The sequence below is a fragment of the Numenius arquata genome, chromosome 3, assembly GCF_964106895.1.
Source record: "Numenius arquata chromosome 3, bNumArq3.hap1.1, whole genome shotgun sequence".
NCBI lineage: Eukaryota > Metazoa > Chordata > Aves > Charadriiformes > Scolopacidae > Numenius > Numenius arquata.
Window position 1 is genome coordinate 26576025 of NC_133578.1, and position 22038 is coordinate 26598062.

The window sequence follows — 22038 nt, forward strand, 5'->3', positions numbered from 1 at the left end:
TGACTGTTAGCAAATCCTTGAAGTCACACAATAAAATACTTTTATTATCGTAGTCATGTAAAATTACCCCTGCTTTGTGAACATATTTTCTGTAGGTTTTCTGCTTATTTGTCTAGAAATAGATTCTAGCTGAGTCATATTAAAGAAAAATGCAAGAAGAATCTTCTAGAGGATTAATTTCTAAACTGGCAATACCATGATGTATACAGTAACAACCACTTTATAAAATTCTTTTATAATACAACTTCAAAATCTTACTGAACTTGTCCAAGGACCATATTTACAAGTGTGCAGATGGATAAGAGAGCCTAAATCAGACAGTAGGGATTGTTAAAGAAGGGGGCTCACCTTTCTTACTGCCACTCTCTGGACTTTGGTGTTTACCTTATGTCCTGAAAGCATCTGTGTGAAACTGAATATTGTAAACATAAGTCACTTTCTAAACACGAGGTCTTATATCATCCTTTTGAGTACAGATGGTTGGTTCAGTCTCTTTTTCAGTTCTCATCTTGGATGTGCTCCAAACAATAGGCTAGTTTATAAAAGGTAGACACCACCATGCTCATGTTTTTGATTAAAGAAGCTATGACTGAGCTGCTACGTGCTGAACTTCAAGATAGAAATATACGTTGACCACACCTCCCTATAAGTCCCCTCAAAGGATTCAGGTGAAGGGACAGACAGACATCTGTGAAATCCAAGAGAGTTTAACTGTAATGCAAGTCACAAGATTATCATAGTTGGAACCACTTCCAGTGGCAAAATTTCAGGGACTTCACTACCTTTATTAGTGAATATCTTGCTGGCTGCAGACTTTCAAACATACAAGAGGCTGTTCAGAGATTCTTTGGACTGTTCTGTTGAACTTGGGCTACTTCTCAAATCTGTCTTTGTTGTTGTTCCAACAACAAGATGTTCTTCAAAATGGTTATTACTGATTTAGTGACATCATACAACACGCATCTCTACAGTCTATTACAGAAGACTAATAAAAAAAATTCACACTAAACCTTGTACAAGAATTTCTTACTCCAAACATCCACTATATGTATCAAACAGCTTCATCCTCTTGGTGGCAAAGATAAAATGCCACACATTTCGAGTTTGAGACCCCCTTCGTTTAATATTTTCATAAAAGAGGGAAAAAGTTATAATGTTTTGTTAAAGATATCCACAAAGCAGCTAGACTATAACTATTTTAAAGAGACATTAATTTTCATCCAATTATTCTAATATTCCAGAAAGGGTATTTTTGACTGAAGTAGACCAAAGTTCTACATACCTCAAAGCCAAGTCTATCTTTCTCTTTCCAAAAACAGAAATGTGTAACCTTCTTATCCCAAAATTCATCTGGCTTAACTACACAAACAAGTGACACCTCAGCTGGAACAACGTTCTGTAAAACAAATGAAGAAATAAGTAAAACGTTCAAGATTAAGCCTTCATTTCACACAGAACTGAATTCCATTTACATGTCATCATCTATTCCAGAACTTGAAATTTACAGACAGAAATTAAACTAAGTCTCCTGCATCTATGTCACATGTTGGCTCCATCCTGCTTTGTAGTAGATTGCACTAAATTTCATAGCAAAATCATGTCAGAACTGAAAAGAAAATCTAATTTCTTCACTCCTAGTCCTGAGGCATAACTATTAGTTCATGCTATATCAGTATAGAAAACCATGAATTATTGGCTAGACTTAATTTTATTTATGGCATTTCATTACAAAAATATGTTGAGAACAAAGCTTTCTACCAATGTCATTTGCTATGTAGAACGAAACAGTAATCACAAATTTAGAAACAGTTGCATATTTTGTTATTAAATCACGTGATAAGATTATATCCTATACTTCTCTAGAACATATTGCTTAGAATAGAATGAAAGGGCTTAACATTAACATTTCAGCATATTAATTCATACAAGTATTACTAGGAAAACATTCCTCAGCCTAAAACAGTAATTTCAGCTACCAAGTTGATTTTATGTTGTCACACTGAATGTAGTAGAACAAGGAACAAAGACTCTTGATTACTCCCAAGTCACCAGTTATAGCAATAAGCAACAGTTAGATAATCACAGTACTGACATAAAGGTGACACATTCCCCTGGAATTCTCTTCAAATACCTTGTTTTAGTTATAAAAACGTAATTCTGAGAAAGTTAAATACATCCAACTTAGCAATCACAGCACTGAAAAAAAAGATGTTTCATTCTTGCACCACTGTAATGAATATGCAAAAAATATTTAAACGCAGACAGTATTTTTAACACAGAAGTGTCTGATTGATGACCAAACAGCACCTCTGAGAATTACGTGTCCCCAAACAGAGAGATAACTGAAGTGGCCTGCTCAAGTGATTAGTTTACCTAGGAGAATCTTTATTGTTTCCTTATCAAATTAAAGATACAGATGTGCAACTCATGTTTCTGCAGACTGCACGCTGGCAGGAAGTGTGCTGACAGGAAGCCAGTGAAACCTGAGCATGGGCAAACAGCGACCTTTCCCACTAGCTGAAGTTCCCATTAAATGTCACAACTGCATGCTAGCTGAAGTGGAACCTCAGTCAAGATCATAATCAGAATATAGTGGGTCTAATTACTGTAAGTCTATTAATAGGAATGTCATCTTAGTCAAGAATAGGTGAAAGACACCTTGAAACAGACTTAATAACCCAAGAACAAGAACAAAACAGCAGGACAAAAAAATGAAATTATTTGTATTTGACACACTTTCTGAGGCTTCATGTAATCCTGAGAGGAAAGTGGCTCTGAAAAAGAGAAGTCATCTGTGCAGTAAGAAAGGCAGTAGTCCAAATTCACTAATATATTCAGAGTGCTCCATCATTTATTTTCTTTGACCAGTGAAGACCAGAAAATAACCTACACTGTTTAGCAGAAAAAAGACTTTCTTGTAACCCCACCGTTCTGGAAAGCTAAAATAATAAATTGTTATTAAATTTCTTTAGTTGGGAGTTGGCAATTATTTTTTTTCTTCTCCTTCTTTGTATAGCATCCAGAATATAATTTGTGATTATGTCTGTTATACACAACAAAATCAGCTACAGACAATTGCAATGGAAACCAAATACTACAGCACATTGCATGAGAATGCACTGTGCATTCAGTGTGCATTCACTGTGCATCAGCTGCACTATCAGTGTGAACTGTTCCCCTGCAGACATTCCTACTACTCACAGTTGACGATACCAAGAACGTATTTCTGTATTTATTTTAACTAAAACTCTGTTTTAGAAAAGGTATACAATTGTGTGTAGCAGATAATAAATTTGTCCCTCACTTGAGTTCACTTTGTAATTTTAAAAGGCCACAAATTCTGTATTTCTCAATAAAGAGATTACTGCCTCCACAATAAGACAGGTGTTAGATTCACATCTATAAAACTAATCAATCAACTATGAATATATAAAAATTTATTTACCTGTAGCATTAACACAACTGTCTTTACCACGTTCCATTGAGATTTTCTGCCATCCACTATCACAGTAAATCCTCTAGCTTTACACTTCTCACTAAAAGTTAAGAAAAACATTTAGAGAAAATAAAATGCATGAACAGGTGTCATATCACAATGACTTTGGGTTTCAACTCTACTGAAAAATACAACTACATAGCTTTTTTACTTATAAAAATACTGCTTATAAACCATAAGTTTACTCATTTAGAAGTAACTTTCAATTTTAATACTGAAGCATATTAATAGATATCCCAAATAACAGTTTTTCAGTAGTACTGAAATGTATTTCTTAATTCAAGCATTTATTTAAAGTTTAGCAAGTATGAAAATGTTTCATAAATTGTAAACTTCACAAAATCTTCAGAAAGAAGAGGCTGATCTACAGTTTTGTAAAGGAAGAGAAAGGGATGTCAGTTTTTATGAGATTACTTGTGAATTGGCACAGATTTGAGGATAGAGCTACCTATCACTTGATGCATATCCAAGTAGGAAGTCACCTAAACATGCTTAAATTTCTTTCCTGAACAAAAGGCCTAGAAATTGCAGTGCACAAAAAGCCTCTACAAGGACAGAGGCTTTGCATAGGGATCTACAAGAAAGAGTATTTTAGACTGACATCATCTCTTCTAATAAGGTTTGAGCCTGTGTCACTACAAAAAAAAAAAAAAAAACAAAAAAAACACACACACCACAACACTGCTGAAAAGAGCTAGCTGCAAAGCCAAAAATTCAAAGGTACTTCTGCTCAAGTACCAAACGGGAGGAAATAGTGAAAGCTTTCTTCACTCTCTGTTCATTCCCACAAAGACCTCTGCAACTCATTTCTAACTGAAGCTGGCAACAAGGCGCTCACAACAATAGCTGGGCAGTACTTAATGGAGGCAGCAACCTCTGGATACCATCAACAGCTGGGAAGCATTAGCTTCTCACAGCCAGCACAGCAGCAGCCAGAAGAGGACACGGAAGCGAGCCTACAATTTCAGCATTAGTTACCACATTAGATACGTCTCAGGTTGAAATTTTTGTAACCGCTAAAGTTATAAGTAACTAAAAAAACATGGCATTTACATAAGGTAGAAAAGTATTATGTAACCTTTAGCACCCAAATCTGCAATTGCAAAACAAAGCCATGCCTGTGATCTCCTTAGTTTACAAAAAAAAAAAAAAAAAACAAACCACAAAAGGCAACTTGCACGTAACAGTAAGCATTATGTTTCATTCCAAGAAATTTAACTATTATTTATTTCATGTTTAAGCCGAGCTTTGTCACGTACATATGAAAGACAAACTTATCTTGGAATTTACAAAAAAAAGAAAAAAAAAAAAAGGGTGAAAGGGCACCTTACTAGTTTATTTAGGAAAAATAGCTGCAAAGTTGGCTGCCAATCCATACACCATTTTGGTTTTAGTGAACTTCTGGGATCACATACATGATTGTTCTGGAAGCACTCTGAACATTCAGGCGTTATGCATGCGATGCTTAATCAGAATTAACTCAAAAGTCACACTACCACTACTTTTAAGAACAAGATGAATAGTGTTACTACAGCATCTTGAGACATGGCTTCCTTGGGTTCACTGGAAACTAGCAGTATGAGCGTCTGCTCTTCTCTACTACTACACCTATTAAAAAAACCAAAACACAAAGAAACAAGCAAATTCAAAAGTGACCTAACCACTTCTGAAAAGTTCAGTCAACACAAACATAAATGTTCATATGAAAGTTAAAATAGAAATAAAAAACCCCACGCTTGGTGATTTGACCCACCATAAAGAGAATGCAACAAAGGAAGCAAACTTTAGTATGCACACAGAAGAGCATAACATTGCCTTTTTTTTCCCTTGGATTCTGAAGAGGCCTGTTCAGAATCCAAGAATTTTAAATAGCATCAAAGAAAGTTTTAACAGTAGACTTAAACACTAGGAATAAGTTTTCTGAAGTTTTAGGAAAGCTTGATAGACACACACACTCCCCCAAAGAAATTTTACCCAAGATACCATAAAAAGTTATGCCTCTTAAATTTTGGCCACAGCTATCCATCAACACTAGAATGCATATTTCAAAGCAGTTATAGTTACAACATATGACACGCACAACTGAATTAAAAGTTAAACATATTAGGTTACCTCACACATAGAACTTGGGGAAAAAAGTAACACTAATGTTTCTTGGAGAGCTATATGGGTTTGGGAAAACATCCCTCCCTGCACCCCTCCTTTTTTCCACACACTGTTCAGCAAGTCTTTCCAGAAGAAAAAAAGCAAGTGCTTAGCCCAAAGAGTTTGTATTTCCCACTAAAAATCCATGCAAACAAAAATTACAATGATTTTTCCATACTGCCACCATAAAAGAGAGGTCATTTTTTCCACAACTGACAAACAGAACTTAGATGTGGGAACACTGAACTTTGCTTTCAAAAAAATTTCCCAGTTTGTATGGAGTATAAAGAGTACTCTGAATTTTCAGATAGTTATTTTTACACTAATATATGTAAATACATACATCAGGAGGAGACTGCAGACCAATTAATGCCTGCTAGAACAACAATGCCTGCATCTGTTCCATAAATATGGCCAAGTCCTTAAGTCAATAAGATGACTTGCGCCGATGAACATTTGGGATTTTCATCACTTTACATGAGACAACAAGCTGTTTTAAAAACCCTAAAACTTCCACAACTAAAATGTTGTGCAATATACTTCATATACCTATTGAAGTTTTACTTGTAAGTAACCTGAATTTATTCTTTGCTTCTCTCTACCCAGGCAGAATTATTTTAAACCATCTTAACTCAAAAAAAATCGGTTCATTTAATTGTTTTAAAAACATTTATAGATGGTAATAAGCAAAGTACACTAAACAGTCTTTAGTTATGCCATTGTTCCTCTCTTTCCAGAAGACAAATTTAAAGGGATACAAAAGCAAGCATTTCTCTGAGAGGCTTCTTTCCTTTTTAAATCAGTGGCACGAGAGAACAACACAAAGCTCTGATAAAGATCAATCTCTGGATCTTAAGAAAAAATGCAGTTAACTAAGGTAGAATCAAGAACTGTCACTATAAACTTGCGGTGTTACATGCACAGAACTTAATCAACAATGATTTTACAGCAAGTTCTGGATGTCAGGATCCTCAAGTTGTCATTCAGCACATTTAAACAGTATTTTTATTTCAAAACATTTGAGTTGCTCACTAACTTCAGTAAGACTTCGTATGCTCTTAGACCCAGTGTACACTTAAGCACTACAAGCTACAAAAATCAGCAAAGAGGAAGGTTTTTGTTTTTTTTTTTTACTTTGGGCAATGTTACCTTTGCAAGCTTAGAAGTTTCATTAGAATGGCTCATTAATTTACATAATAATTTAAGTGCATTGTCATTAAAAAGAAATTACAAAGATATCACAACTAAGGAGTGAGGAAATACAAAAGACAAAAAATCCCAAAGCCAGATATATAGAATAACAGGACATATGTAAGCCTTAGTAGATATCCTTTAGTTTAGTGGGATGTATATTTCTAATTCAGTCAGACAGTATCACATTTTAAACAAACTTATGTAAATTTATGTAAAATTCATTTGGTATTGAAAGGCAAATAAAAAGAAAACCAATAAAAAGATTCCTTCCACCACTGGAAAAGGCGGCAACCCTGAACAGAACGCCTTTGAAATCACCTTGGGATACTCAGTAGGTAGTCTAGTGTGACACTCAGCTCGTCCATACTCGTCTGTTCAAGGCATAATGGAATTGTCAGAATGAGGCCACTTCTTCTGTCCTTCCCTCCTATTTTGGGGGAAAAAGTCATTAGAAGGGTAATGTGATGGCTTTAAGGTTAAAGAAATACTTTGTAGTTACGTCACAAAAGTAATCTTTAAATTTGCTGTGCAAATCACAACTGACATTTCACCTCTCAGTTGTAAGGATTCATTCACCAGACTGATATTCAAGGTATCACCAACGCTTCAGAGCACAGACCCACATCTGTAGTTGTCATAGTCTTCCCTCTAGTACTTTCAACATAAACAACACAAATCAAGCTTTCCAGAAGCATTATTTTTGCACATCCAGATTACATTGTTAAAAAGCATCTCCTGGACCTCCTACGCTACCAGCCTGTGAGAAACCTGGTAGGCTTCCAAGGTGAGCATGTTCTCAGCGACTCTAGCCAGAACACAATACCTCCCAGAAACATCAACTACACAAAGAAGGTTCTTGCACCACACAGGCTGCCATGGCACATACTTTAAACTGGTAGTTCATTCATCAAACACATAAAATTTCCAGACCTACTTACAAACATGTAACAGTCACCTCACAATTAAGATAAATATTTCCAATGAGTTGCTTTAATCTTCATGTGTGTTTCCAAACTCTTCTGGTAAAAGTTACACAAACAATATCAGCAAATAAAATACTGAAAGAGCTGTCCTCACATTTATACATCCATTATGAGATCCTGTAAGATCAAGTGTTAGGTGATGCTGATGTGCTGCATTTCAGTAGACTTCTAAAATGTGATTTGGGTTGTTTTTGACTACACACACTCTCAAGGAAGTCTCTGGAAAGGTACAGTTTGTTTTAAAAGATTGACTTGAGTCAAACAGGTAAGAAGCAGTAATCAAAATAGATTTGGACTAGGTTCTTACTCATAGCTTAAACTGGAACTGAAGCCAAATCCACTGAATACAAGCAGATCACATGAAAAATAAATACTGACAACTCCCTGAAAGGGTCAATCATCAAGTGCCATAGAGTGAAGGAAATCAGGTGTGCAGCTGACTTCTGTTATCACCACATCTCCAAGTACAGGGTGATACAGCATCACTGGTGATGTTCTGAAGGCAAAGGCCTTAAGATCAAAGTATTTGCCCCTAAATGAATGTTAACTCAGAGGATTAAGTAAAAGGGGCAAAGGTGGCTGTGACACATCTTTCCACTTAATTTGGAGCAACTCATCTAGTTCATATATCCACAATTTTGAGCAAACCACCTTATCTATTTTTTTTCCCCCTTTGCCCTTGTCTCTTTTAATGTCTACAACTAGCAAAAAAAAAAAAAAGCGCTAATTTCAAAACTTAATAAAATATTTTGGTGGTTTTTTTGGTGGGGTAAACAGGAGGGGAAGTATGAGAAGAGAAATGGGGAGGGGAATTTACACATGAAGTGAAGAACATTAATGAATCAAAACATACTCCAGAAAGATATAGTGCTTGAGTTCATAGCTTATTAAATCACAACTTCACAGAATCACATGGGGTTGGAAGGCATCTCTGGAGATCATCTAGTCTAATCGCCTGCCAAAGCAGGTCCACCTAGGGCAGGTTGTTTCATCCCTGCATACGCTAACCGCATACTTGTAATCTTCCCACGTGGTCAGTCCTTTTGGGGGTGTTGTTTTGGTTTTTTTTTTTTTAATTCTTGAGTTTAAACTAATACCCATCTCTACATTAAACCAGTTTCAAAGTGTTCCACAATCCGGAGTAGCTGAAAGTCTTTTCCATTTTATTCAATATTATTTTTTAGAAAAAGTTTTAACATATTAACTACTTTATAAAAAAAATATGACAGAGCCATTTAAGTACACGTAGGAGGCAGTTAATAAACAATTTTCTCCACATTTTAGAAAAGCCATACAAAGATAATGATAATCTCAAATTTATTTGGGGTGAAAAAGAAGCAAAATAAATTTCTGTAATCTGAGAAAGAACACCTTTATTCTCACACATTATTCACATGGTTAAAGCCATTAAATCATGGTTTTGCTTCATAAATTTACTAAATATTAGTGGAACTGTAGTTCTACCTAATCAGTAAGAACAACTTCTTACAGAATAGTAGCAGCTCTGGAGAAATAATATAAAACGCACGAGCACAGCACAGTAATGCTTGCAGATACATACACATACATTGACATAATTTGGTAAGAATTCCCCTCATTCATTAGAGATTCAGGAAAGATAATGAAAAAAAACAGTGTTAGTTTTCACAACATAACATTGGAATCCTAACTGCAATAGGTTTTTCTTCCTTGTTTCCAAAGCTCTGCAAACTCCACAAAGGATATTAAGGATCCACTGATACACACATATTTTTCACATCTTCATAAAGGACCTACTGCTTTAAGTAGTCCATTGCAATAGTTGTGGTCCCCTCCCTTTCTCTTTTTTGGGGAACAACTGTTGCTGGAAAACAGCGATGCTCTTTTTAATTACTATATTTCTAAACAGAAGAATTAAAGAGTGGAGCTATACAAGAAAGGACAAATGGGAGTCACAGTTTAAAGCAACAGCTATTTAAAGACTGTCCACTCTTCACTGTTTCTGAATGGCAGAAAGCATGAGAATTGGAGTGGGGAATTGGGAGAAAAAGGAAGGAAAAATATCTTAATGCTTTAAAAACTGGACATTTGTTCTCATCTGTACACTTGGAGTGAAAAGATAATTTCTCTCCACTTGCTACACTGCTTAGCGAACGCACATTAGATGCAACAAATAAGAGGAAAATGGTAAGTTTGGTATGTAAAATAATAATTCAGAAGCCATATTGATTCAATGGTACCTTGTTAGCTACTATCTCCCAACAAGAACAAAACATTAAAATGAATAACGAACCCTTTCTTTAAGTGGTCAGGCATCATTTGGTCTTTCCTTAACCATAAGGAAATCCTCAGAGAAGGGAGGGTAGCAGTCTTTATGAATATAGAAAAAAGTCACAAAATTAAAATTTGCAATAGGCAAGTTCTAAAATGGGTTACACGTTGTAAAATGGAGGAACTATGAAAAATTACTGAAGTAGAGAAGCAAGAAAACACTGCCACAATAACAAAAATTAAAAATACAGACTGGACAAAATTTGGTGATCAGACTGAGCAATCCTGTGATAAGAAAAGTAAGAACAGAAGAGGTTATGAAGGTATTTCTACAGGGAACAGTAGAAGGATCACCTTGAACCTTTGAGGGTCCAAAACTCCATGAGCCATGGTAGCAGCTCAGGATTCTATTGGATAATATATTTGTAAGAACTGTATCTGACACTCCCTCTCCTCCCTTACCCATGAACTCATGAGTGGAGCATTGAAGTTGTTCATTTTCAGGAATATATACATGGCTGGGGAAGGAAGGGTTTGCAGAAAAGCACATTTTCTTCTTGCATTTATAGCAAGTTATTCTTACCATAGCTGATTCATAACTGGAAAGGATTTGTTCTGTTTAAAGTTACTTCTGGATTCATGAGACAAACACCAGCCCCGACAAAAGCAGTTAACTATTGATAATAGTTCATGTTTTATTTGCACACTTGAAAGACTCAAGCGTTGAACAGCCTTTAACTAATGAAAATTTAAAATTGACACTTGAAGCCCATTTATGCAAGATACTAGATACACACTAGATACCTGAACTTAAACAGCATTTCCTGAACTGACTAAAAAAAATACCCACAAACTAAGCCCAAAAACTATAATCTCTTGACATTTCACAAATAAACCACAATAATTATCTACATTATTCAGTTTCATGACAAGTCATCTAGTATAACAACTGAAGGGTTTTCCCCCCAGCTTGTAAACACTACTAGAAAAAGATTCAAACAGCTGTATTCTGCCTGCACTGTGCTTTTTGTGCACATTTCTTGCACTTAAGTCTATACAGATCAGGTAAATGTTCTGTCAACCTGCCATAGCACAGAAAAAGAACAAGGTGGGAGTTATCACTGATTCTTTTCCTCAGTGAAAAATGATGGCCATTTATGTAAAAGATAACTGATATATCTTTATCCATCTCAGAATCATTTTAACTCAAAACTGTATTTTTAAAGAAAACACTGAGAAAACCTGAATGGGGCTTTAAAGGAATATTACCTAAAGTTACCAGTTAAGAAGTGACAGCTATCATGGATGTAGTCTAACATTTCCCAATACTAGCACACTAAAAAATAAGAATTATTTAATTAAACAGTAAAGTTGTTCTTTGATCTTGGTTGTATTATTTGTAACTTCTTTCTAAAAATTAAAAATTGTATAAATATTTACACCACCTTCAGAATACAATGTTTAGTGAGATAAACCCAATCACATTGTGATTTTAGGCATAGCAAACACCACCTTCTCTTACAAAAAAGCACTACAGTCAGACTGAGTCCTTAGGCTTAGAATTAAACCTGACAAATAAAATCAGGGGAAATTAACTTGCTGTAACTCAGAAGTGTAACTCAGAAATTTTTTAATTCATTTTGCACTAAAGTAGTTGTTCAGGTTTTTTGGTAGTCAATAGCTTGCCTTTTTTCCCCCCTGCTATTTGTAATGACCCACCAACGTGGAAGCTAAACAGCTATGGATTCCAAATCTGAGGAGACATTGCTCCATTAGAAACCACTCTGTCTTCCTTCCACAAAAAGAATGTTATTTGTACCAATTTAACTCAAAAATGACAAGAGACTTCAACATACAAACACCAGAGAACATTTTCCTAAGATATGATTTCTCTGATTATCTGTTTTGAATCATTAATATGTTTTAATTTATGAAAGTATATGGAATAAAATTGCTTTAAACTGATTTCTGTTGGGTTCCTTTACTTACACTGAAGAACGCTTAAAAGAACTACTGCATGAATCTTTACCATTCGTTAAATTAAAGCATCCATTAATACCACACGTTTCAAAAAAGTCAAACTTACTTACAAATATGTAGGTTCAAAAAGGTTCCTAGCATTTAAACTGCCGCTCAATAAATTACTTTCCACTAAGAACATCTATATTTTGAGATGGATCAGGCAGCTTTAATAGCAAACTGAAAATGCACTCTAGTTAATGAGAGCTTCCCCTCGTGGTATAATGCTGGACAACAGACATACTATGCATCTGCTATTACTATGGAATAAATTGCCCGCTGTCCCAGGCTTTAATGTAAGTCACAGAAGGTACAAACAGGGGCTCTGAGAATGAAGAACTGCCCACAGCAGGAGGATCAGGTTCGAGACCACCTAAGGAACCTGAAGGTACGTAAGTCCATGGGACGTGATGAAATCCATCCATGGGCCCTGAGGAAGCTGGCGGACGAAGTTGCTAAGCCGCTTTCCATCATATTTGAGAAATCATGGCAATCTGGTGAAGTTCCCGCTGACTGGAAAAAGGGGAACATAACTCTGATATTCAAAAAAGGAAACAGAAAAGACCCAGGGAACTATAGGCCAGTCAGCCTCACCTCTGTGCCTGGCAAGATCATGGAGCAGATCTCCTGGAATCTCTGCTAGGGCACATGGAAAATAAGGAGGTGATTTGAGACAGCCAACATGGCTTCACCAATGGCAAATCATGACTGACAAATTTGGTGGCCTTTTACAACACTACCACAGACTTGGTGGACAAGGGCAAAGCAACAGAGGTCATCTACCTAGACTTATGCAAAGCATTTGACACTATCCCACACAACATCCTTGTCTCAAAATTGGAAAGTCACAGGTTTGATGGACGGACCACTCGGTGGATAAGGAACTGGCTGGATGGCTGCACTCAAAGGGTTGTGGTCAACGGCTCAATGTCCAAGTGGTGGCCAGTGACGAGTGGTGTTCCTCAGGGGTCGGTACTGGGACCAGTGCTATTTAACATCTTTGTCGGAAACTTGGAGAGTGGGATACAGTGCACTCTCAGTAAGTTTGCTAACGACACCAAGCTCAGTGGTGCGGTCAGCATGCCATCCAGAGGGACCTGGACAGGCTTGAGAGGTGGGCTTGTGCAAATCGCATGAAGTTCAACCAAGCCAAGTGCAGGGTCCTGCACCTGGGACATAGCAATCCCAGGCACAAATACAGGTTGGGTGGAGAATGACTGGAGAGCAGCCCTGAGGAGAAGGACTTGGGAGAGCTCATGGATGAGAAACTCAACATGAGCCGGCAATGTGCACTGGCAGCCCAGAAAGCCAGCAGCATCCTGGGCAGCATCAAAAGACATATGACCAGCAGGTTGCGGGAGGTGATTCAACCCCTGTACTCTGCCCTTGGGAGACCCCACCTAGAGTACAGCTCTGGAGTCCTCAACATAGAAAGGACATGGACCTGTTGGAGCAGGTCCAGTGGAGGACCACGAAAATGATCAGAGGGATGGAGCACCTCTCCTATGAAGACAGGCTGAGAGAGCTGGGGTTGTTCAGCCTGGAGAAGAAAAGGCTCCGGGGACACCTTATAGCAACCTTCCAATATCTGAAGGGAGCCTACAGGTGAGCTGGAGAGGGACTCTTTGTCAGGAAATGTAGTGACAGGACAAGGGGTAATGGTTTTAAATTGGAAGAGGAGAGATTTAGATTAGATATTAGGAAGAAATTCTTTACTGTGAGGGTAGTGAAGCACTGGAACAGGTTGCCCAGGGAAGTTGTGGATGCCCCATCCCTGGAAGTGTTTAAGGCCAGGCTGGATGGGGCTTTGAGCAACCTGCTCTAGTGAGAGGTGTCCCTCCCCATAGCAGGGGGGTTGGAACTAGATGATCTTTAAGATCCCTTCCAACTCTAACGATTCTATGATTCTATGAAATTCTATTAACAGAGGAACAGGTTTAATTTCTCAAGTGACTGCAGCAGGCTAAACTAGACTAGCTAAAATAAATTAAACCAGACAAATATTTATTTATGGCAACACTTGTCAATTTCTGAAGTTGAGAAGTGTTCTGCAAGTTATCTACCTACCCTAGGGTAGACAATAAACCACCAAGAACTAACACATCTACAACAGCAGTGAAATCAGCTACAGAATGTCATTCATCACTTTCAGTATTCCCTTTTGTTTTTATCTGGCACGGGGAGGACAGAAAGTTACTTTCAACCCAAGATTCAAGATGTTTTAAATGAATACAATGATAATTCCAGCCTTGCCTGAATTAACTACTTGGCAATAATCAAAATGTTGCAATGCATGGCTAATTCTGCTTCCATTTGTTTCTATGTTGGAGAAAAGACAGGACTGAAAAGGAAGGAAAAATTTTCAAAAGAAAATCCTGAAAATATTCACTCTTTTTCTAGAGCCACACACACAAAAAAATTGAAATGATTACTCCTGGATGTCTGCTAAATCTTCATTCTTTTATGTATGGACTGAAACTTCATGACATCAACTTTGTGGGCTGAGTTACGGGCTGCAGCGAAAACAAGTGCTAAATGCCAAGATCAATAGCTTGGGTACTAGATTAAAAGTTTCAGAGATCCTTTTGAAATATGACAAAGTGCTAACCAACAATATATTTCTGTCAAATATATCCACCAAATACAAGTAACCAACCTAAAAATCCCATCCAAATTGTGCATGGAAGAACCAATTGAGGAAAACAGAAACTGTACCTGAAAGAAAAGCCAATTTTTTCTTCAGAATGGGTAATATTACTGAAGCTTCCATTCTACTTCAGATAATTTTCACAGCTCTGAAACACAAGAAGTTAAAGTTGTCAAGCATTGAAAACCAATTACAATGTTTCACTAGAATGAGCACTGGCCAAAACACTTTTGTACTCTTCTGACGGAATCATGGAACACTGTAACCAGAATTCAAAGTATTGTAAAAACTTAAAAAAAAAAATCAGATGTCTTTTTCCATGTAAATCTTTAATTAAAGATTTCTTCCCTCGCATTGTAAAAAGAAAAAAAAAATCAAAGAAGAATCTCAACTGGGGCACTGAGACAATTTATATAAAAGTCCTATTTCCCAACCCTATTAAACTACAATTAATTTACAGTTAGATCATCTGTTTGCTCTGTCATTCAGGTGTAAAATAAGTGTAAATAAAATTGCACTTTTGTATAGTCTGTCTCACATTACTGGGAATATAATAATTATTTAAATAAGTTATGTTGCATTTATGTCAGGGCACTGCCATTACCCTGCCATCAGTAGGTCTTCAATAAAGAAAAACATCCAACAGCCAGAATAACTATGTCTAACCCATAGCTGGAAATGCTTCTGCTCCTGTTGGCTCAGATCTCTTCTTACCCTCATCCCACTTTTATTGCATTATGAACTGCAATTCACTGTGATTATGCTTCTGTGTTTCATTGACAAATCAACAGGATGCTTGAACCATAACCTTCTCTTCCAGCCTACACAAAGTAGCAACTGGCATCTGCTTAGAAGTCCGAGTTCATACTTGCACAAATCAATCCATAACTCTGCCTAGAAATATGCAAATCAAGATATGTACCAGTACCCAGTCAAATTAAAAAACAGATTAAAATATTTTTTTCTTAAATTCCAGCCACGGGGCTTCAGACTGCAACCTGGAGTTCCCCATCTGGATACTTCAACATTCATGCACACAAATAAAACTTTATTTCCTTGGGAAGGAAGTCAGTTGAATCAAAACTGTAAATGACCTAGGAGAAAAAAAGAAAAAAAGAAAAAAAACAGAGAACTCCAAATAGAGAGTCTGAGGTAAAACATAATAGGTATTTCTTCTCTTGTTAAAACAATGAGCTTCATTACAAAAAAAAAAAAAAGCAGAATGATTATTTTTAATATGAAACAGAAATAACATTTCAACAACTTTTTACTGTCCCTCTCTGTTTCAATGTGTAATGCTTTACACTGTTCATTCTCATCCCTTATCACAAAATCTCCATATTTAAGTGTCAGTTTTGTCGATTATATGAAGTACACATTTCCCATATTACAGAAGGAAACAAACAAATTTCAGTTTTGTCAGGAAACTGAGTCCCAAGACAGCTTGCACTTTAAACAATTACACAAATTAGCATCTATTGAAGCTTCCTTTATGCTTCAGACAAAAATTTGTAGGTTATTTGTTGCATAAAACCCAAAACTCAAGAATGACTCAGGGAGGCATTTTTGTCTCTCAAACACCACACTCAAACTACCCTGCATAAGCCATTTAACTTTGTTAGTATTCTTTTTTCTTAAGATATGGAACAGGTACCTGGTAATGATTTTTCCCCTCTCCTCCCCCAGTTACATTTCAAAATTATTACAAATGGCTCTTTATTATAATCAATGAAGAAAGCCCAAACCTACACACACACACTTCATTATCTTCATACTTTCAGATGTGAACAAAAGTCTGCATCAACTTATTGACGCTAGGAAGCATGTTTCTTTGCTGTTGTGAAAAGACCTATTTATTTAATATGAAAGCACTACCTGGCTTTCTGCCACAGTAGTGACACTGTCCATGGATCAAAATAGTTCTTTTGTTAGGTATTTCCTGGAACCAAAGGAAGCATTCTGTTCATTCAGAGTGGAGGGAGGTGAGTCAGAACAATTTGCCGATAATTTCAAACACCTAGCCTTTGTTCCAGAAACTCCTGAAGTTTTCCATTACCTCTCTTCTGTGAGAGCTTTGATGTGCTCCATCTAGAATAAAACTCTCACCAGAGCAGGTTATGAGAAAACACAAAAAAAATCTTCAGGTTTAAAAATAAGGTTTAACATCCTTCTCTATCTTTAACACTCCAGAGAATCTCAGGATGAGTTAAACTAAATGTCTTTTTTTAATATTGGAAAGTGGAACAATATCAAGAGAGCTGGCATCTACCTTCCACTGGGAGCTATCAAAGGTGTTTTTAAAAAGGTATGCTGCTAAAAAGCAGTTATAAGTATATTTAGACCTACAAATTAAATTTAAAGTAGTTTTAACTTGTTTGGAGGAAGAAAAAGTGACTGGCTCTTAAATTAGCCATCAAGCCCTCAATTTAGAATGATGAAAGAATGATGTCCTGCTCAATGTCCTACCACTGTTTTGCTGAAAGAAACAGATCCAGTGTCTATTCTTCAACAAAAAAAAAAAAAAAGGACATTTTGACTCATTAAATAGAAAAAAGCTACAGAAAGACAAGTGCACTGAACAGAACAGATTTCACTTGAAGAAAGTGAAATACTTCAAGAAGCTACATTTCATCAATTCCAAAACAAAAGATATAAATATTATATGCTCAAATTTTGCATATATGAAAAAAGTTAAAAAGGTTAAATGTTTGCTGAATTTCAGAAACAATCTAGAGTGCTGCATGCCCACCTGCAATCTACTTTGCCAATTAAAATACCATATGCCAAGCTGTAAAACTTGTGTAAACAGGAAACACACTAAGTAAAAGAACTATATTGAAGAACCCCACTGAACTTGTTTAGAATGACCTGGGCTTTCAGGTTTTTAAGTCGACACAGCAATGTTAATCTCCAACAATGTATTCATTCTCTTGAAGTTTTCCACAGAAAAGTGGCAAAACTGAATTCACATAATATTTGTATTTAAAACCTAAATATTTGAAAGGTGTTCCAGTGAAATAGAAAACTCTTACAACCTCTCCCCACAAAGCAGAAAATACTGCTTGTGGAGAAAATTCTCTTAAATACAAACTTAAATGAAATAGGGATACATTAGGGAGAGGACTGGGGGGCTGGGGAGACAGTAAACAAATAGTAAAAAAAAAGTTACAGAACAGATAAAAATGTAAACATTATTTCAGGCTGCACTCCAATGTGAAATCAAATCACAACTTGGTAGGCTACATACCATATCATTTCTAGGCTCTGGAAAGACTGTAAGTTACATTGTCTTACTCAGAGTTTAAAAATCTAGCAGTTTTTTCCAAAAAAAATCCTAAATAGCCATAAAACCCATACAAAGTAAGAACTATGTGTAATTCGGCATAAAAATGCAAAATTTCTGATGAATGAAGAATATCACCTGCATTTTCTGCTATACATCTTTAGTCTCATCTAATAAAAAAATTAATTAAGAACTAATGTTCAAACACTGTTTAAAACTATTTTAAAAGTCAATTAAAGAGAAAGAGCAGAGGGAGAAGTTGACAGACTCGCATTGACTAGATGACTGGAAGCAAGATACGCTGAAGTTGTCAGAGAGAAGGTGCCCTGCAAGTAACAGGTGCTTTCTTTCTAAGCAACCCAGTGGGAACCACTGGTCAAAAACATAAACAATCAAAATGAATTCAGGCTCAATGAGAATTAATATAAACATGCTTACTCATATTCATTGCACCTGAAACATTTACTTTCTTCATTTCCTCATCTCGTATCAAGCAAGACAGCATTGCTGGTCTGTTAAGCACAGGACTAAATGTTAGGAAAAAAAAAATAAATCTGTTTTCTATTCCTTGCTCTGCTATGAAATATACGTATGGCTTTCAGCAAGTCATTTATCCCTTTTAGTCTTCATTCAGTCCCTCCATCTAACTCCCTTTTACAAGAGTATCGTGATGTTTAATTCATTAATGTTTTTGAAGACTTGAGAGATTAGAAGGAACTCCACAGATCTGCCTATAAATAACCAAGAAGCAGATGGGCAGCTACATTCAAAACTGTAGCAGCTTGCAAGTCCAGGCACAAACAATAGCACAAATAACAACAGACATTTTGAAGTATTGCAAAAAAAAAAAAAAAGAAATAAAAGACTCAATCACATAGGATTAAATTCTTTTAAAATCATCTTCTGAATTGCAGACCTTCAAAATTAACAGCTTTGTTCCTTGAAGCCAGCATAGAAGTTTTTTCAGATGCTAACTTCAACATATGAAGCATTACCCCATGCTTTCCCTGGAACAGCTTAAAAAAAAAAAAAAGTTATCTGTCCCACACAGAAATAAAATCCATGTGCAAAACAAGAAAGCTGAATATCAAAATTATCTATGTAGATTATTATTTCACCTTCCTTTAAAGCTGCTTTAAATGATGCCATCTCTCCCACAGCTAAGTGGCACAAAAGCAGAGAAAACACAAAGGTGTCTCCAGGGCTGATACCCCAGGGTAATTTGAGAAGCCCACTGATCCTGTCCAAAAAGTAGAAGGTGGCTGTAAGCATTGTTTAGTTAATGCTGTCTTCAATGAAAGAGCACACAGAACTGGGTTACTCAGCTGGACGTTTCAAAATATCAACAAAACTGACAGATGATCATCAGCCTGGGTACTCAAATGCAGTGTTTGGCTTTTACTCTTCAATGTATTATGAGGAGCACTAATAAATTTTTAGCATTAGAGCCCATGACAGCATAAGAAAAGGTAACTCCACATATTTAGATAAAACCTAATCAAGTTTTTTTTTTTTTTTGCTTTTTCCCCATTTTCTTCTTATTTTCTTTTTGACTAACCATAAAAACTATCCATAAAAAGGGCATACTGAAGTTCTATATTGTGCTGGATTTTCAAGTTGTACACAAAGAAAATATACCTGATCTTCCATAACCTGCTAATTCACACTAAAGGATTAAGAAAATAAATACCACAATCTCAGTTGATTTCATCATTGCGTAAGTTTGTTTACCTTTGAAGCAAAATGCAACCATACAATATCAGTTCCATTAAACATACACAGTTAGTACTCTAACTCAGCAACTTGACAGCAGATGGACAGATTTAAAATATGGTCTATTTTTAGTTAAACCTAGGGTTAACAGTTTGCTAGGTCATGATCAAAAAGCACACTGTCACAGCCATGCCAAATTTAAGCTTGGAAAAACTCCTTTTTTTCTGCCCAATTTTCACCTGGAGGTTCAAATCTTACCTCATACGCTTTGTCTTTTAACTATAGCTAATAATGCAATTTAGAAGCTGCCTGTTAACTACTTCCTCTATTTAACCCATCTTCCATATTCATTTCCCGCCCTTTTAGCCCCTTTCAACTTTCTGTGGAAAGTGAAATAAAAGATGAGTGGCAAAAAGAAGTGATGAGCAATATAATGAATAGTGAACCAGCAAATGGAGAACAAGTAAGAGAGGTTATGCCATCTGAGAAGAAAAAGACATTGAGCTCATAAGTTTTAACTTTGATCTCAATCAACTATTCATTTCACAGAATAGTGGAGCTTTTCCTCAGACTTGGAGCAAGTGTCAGAGAGAAAGAAAAGAAGGAAGAGTACCAAGCACAGAAACAATTAACTAAGGATGCACAATAACATCTGCATGTACAGCTGTGAAACACAGTAATGACACCTCGGTCTTTTCATACAAGAAGGACAAGCACAGGATACCGTGCAGTAAATAGCACTCTCTCAAAGAATAGCACTTTGGATTCAAAGGCCATGCTCACAGACAGCAGTCTTGCTCCAACCCAAAGAAACACATGCAGAAGCTCGTAATGATGCTACAACACATGGCATATAAAATGATAGCTTGCTAGAGTTTTCTACCCTTTCCAGCCCCAGGCCAAGCCAAACACATATGGTATATGTTAAATTACAGCAGTTCTCAGGCTTCTTTCATCTAGAATAGTAGAGAAAATAAGTCACAGGTTTTGGATGCATCCCCACATTTCCTTTTCTGCCACATTTACTGAGAGAGAAAATCCATGTTTACCTTCCTGCAAAACCCTATAGCTTGCCCTTGCAGGATGCCACAGGCAACAGAAGACTATGATCTATCTTATACCTCCCCTCTTGCAACAGGCAGCCAAAGTAGCAGAAGTTGCAGTCATCTGGCATAGTTCCCACAAATTTCACAGCATCAAGTGACCACAGAACACGCAAAATGCAATCTGGGGGGTTGCTTCTTCCATCATTTTCTATATAGCAATAGGGCAACGGAAATGCTATGTTCAAAGCATAGCACAGACGTTTTCTCTTCCCCACCACACTTCCCCAAGACCCCTAAAAAAAATGGTCTCAGGTCCAGCTCTTAAAACTTTACTTAATCAGAGACAATGTGGAAATAAGACAGAAATCACAGAGACAAATTATGCCATAGAAAGTCTGAGTCACATATTGGGGGAAAAAAATAATCAATGAATAGTAGAATAAAATTACATACTGCTCTTCTAGCTGCCTCTACTAAAAAAGAAAAACACCAAACAAGTCATAAAAGCTTGCAAGAATGAGCTGGTGGAAATGAGTACCCTAACACCGGTTCTTTAAGAAACTGTCCAAAACCAGTTTGTGGAGAAAAATCACAAAGAGCTCTTATGCCTTCAGTACTTCATGAAAATAAGACAGCGAGAAGAAAGAGACTGGACAATTCCAGGCCAAGTCAAAAGACAAACAGCTGCACTGATGAATGCAACTGTTGGCAGTCTGGAGCAAATGAAAAATAACTTTTCTCTGGGGTGCAGGATTAGAACTTCTTGTGCCTTTTATAACATTTATATAAGAAAACAATCTACAACCTCATAACAACACACATACTTGGCACTGGTTACAAGTGTGTGTGGCTCAGACCCTCAGAATCACTTCTCAGTCCACTATAGTGGCACTACAACTGAATGGAAGCAAAAAGAAATGCTTTTCTAAACCAAAAGACATATAGAGTGGTGGGGAGTGTGAAAAGCGAAGGCATTGCTTGAGAGGAAAATTATGGTGGGGTGTACAGACATAAGCATAGCAGACACAAAATCAGTCATCCTTTTCAGGTGGAGAACACTGACCCAAAATGAGAAGAAAACAAATGAGAGGCTAATAAGAAGAATGTTTACAGATTTCTAAAACTTTGGGTTTGATACCCGACCAAAAAAAGTTCCCAGCTCAAGAGCAAGATTTCATGTGGGCCTTGAAACATCCTCAACAATTTCCTCTGTGGTTTGTTATTTTTTAAAAAAAGTTATGGTGGTGGCTTCCCCCTCCCCC

General features: G+C 36.5%; 1 protein-coding gene across 1 annotated transcript in view; it reads right to left on the reverse strand.

Annotated features, from left to right (window-relative positions):
* The window catches only part of SESTD1 (SEC14 and spectrin domain containing 1), a 59587-nt gene that overhangs the window by 32131 nt on the left and 5418 nt on the right, over positions 1–22038 (reverse strand). The window contains exons 4-7 of the mRNA XM_074144860.1: positions 14803–14882; positions 7154–7262; positions 3446–3536; positions 1283–1396 (exon numbers count right to left, since the gene is read on the reverse strand). Of these exons, the coding sequence (XP_074000961.1) occupies positions 1283–1396; positions 3446–3536; positions 7154–7262; positions 14803–14857 (369 nt within the window). The 5' untranslated portion in view covers positions 14858–14882. The remainder of the gene's footprint in view (positions 1–1282; positions 1397–3445; positions 3537–7153; positions 7263–14802; positions 14883–22038) is intronic.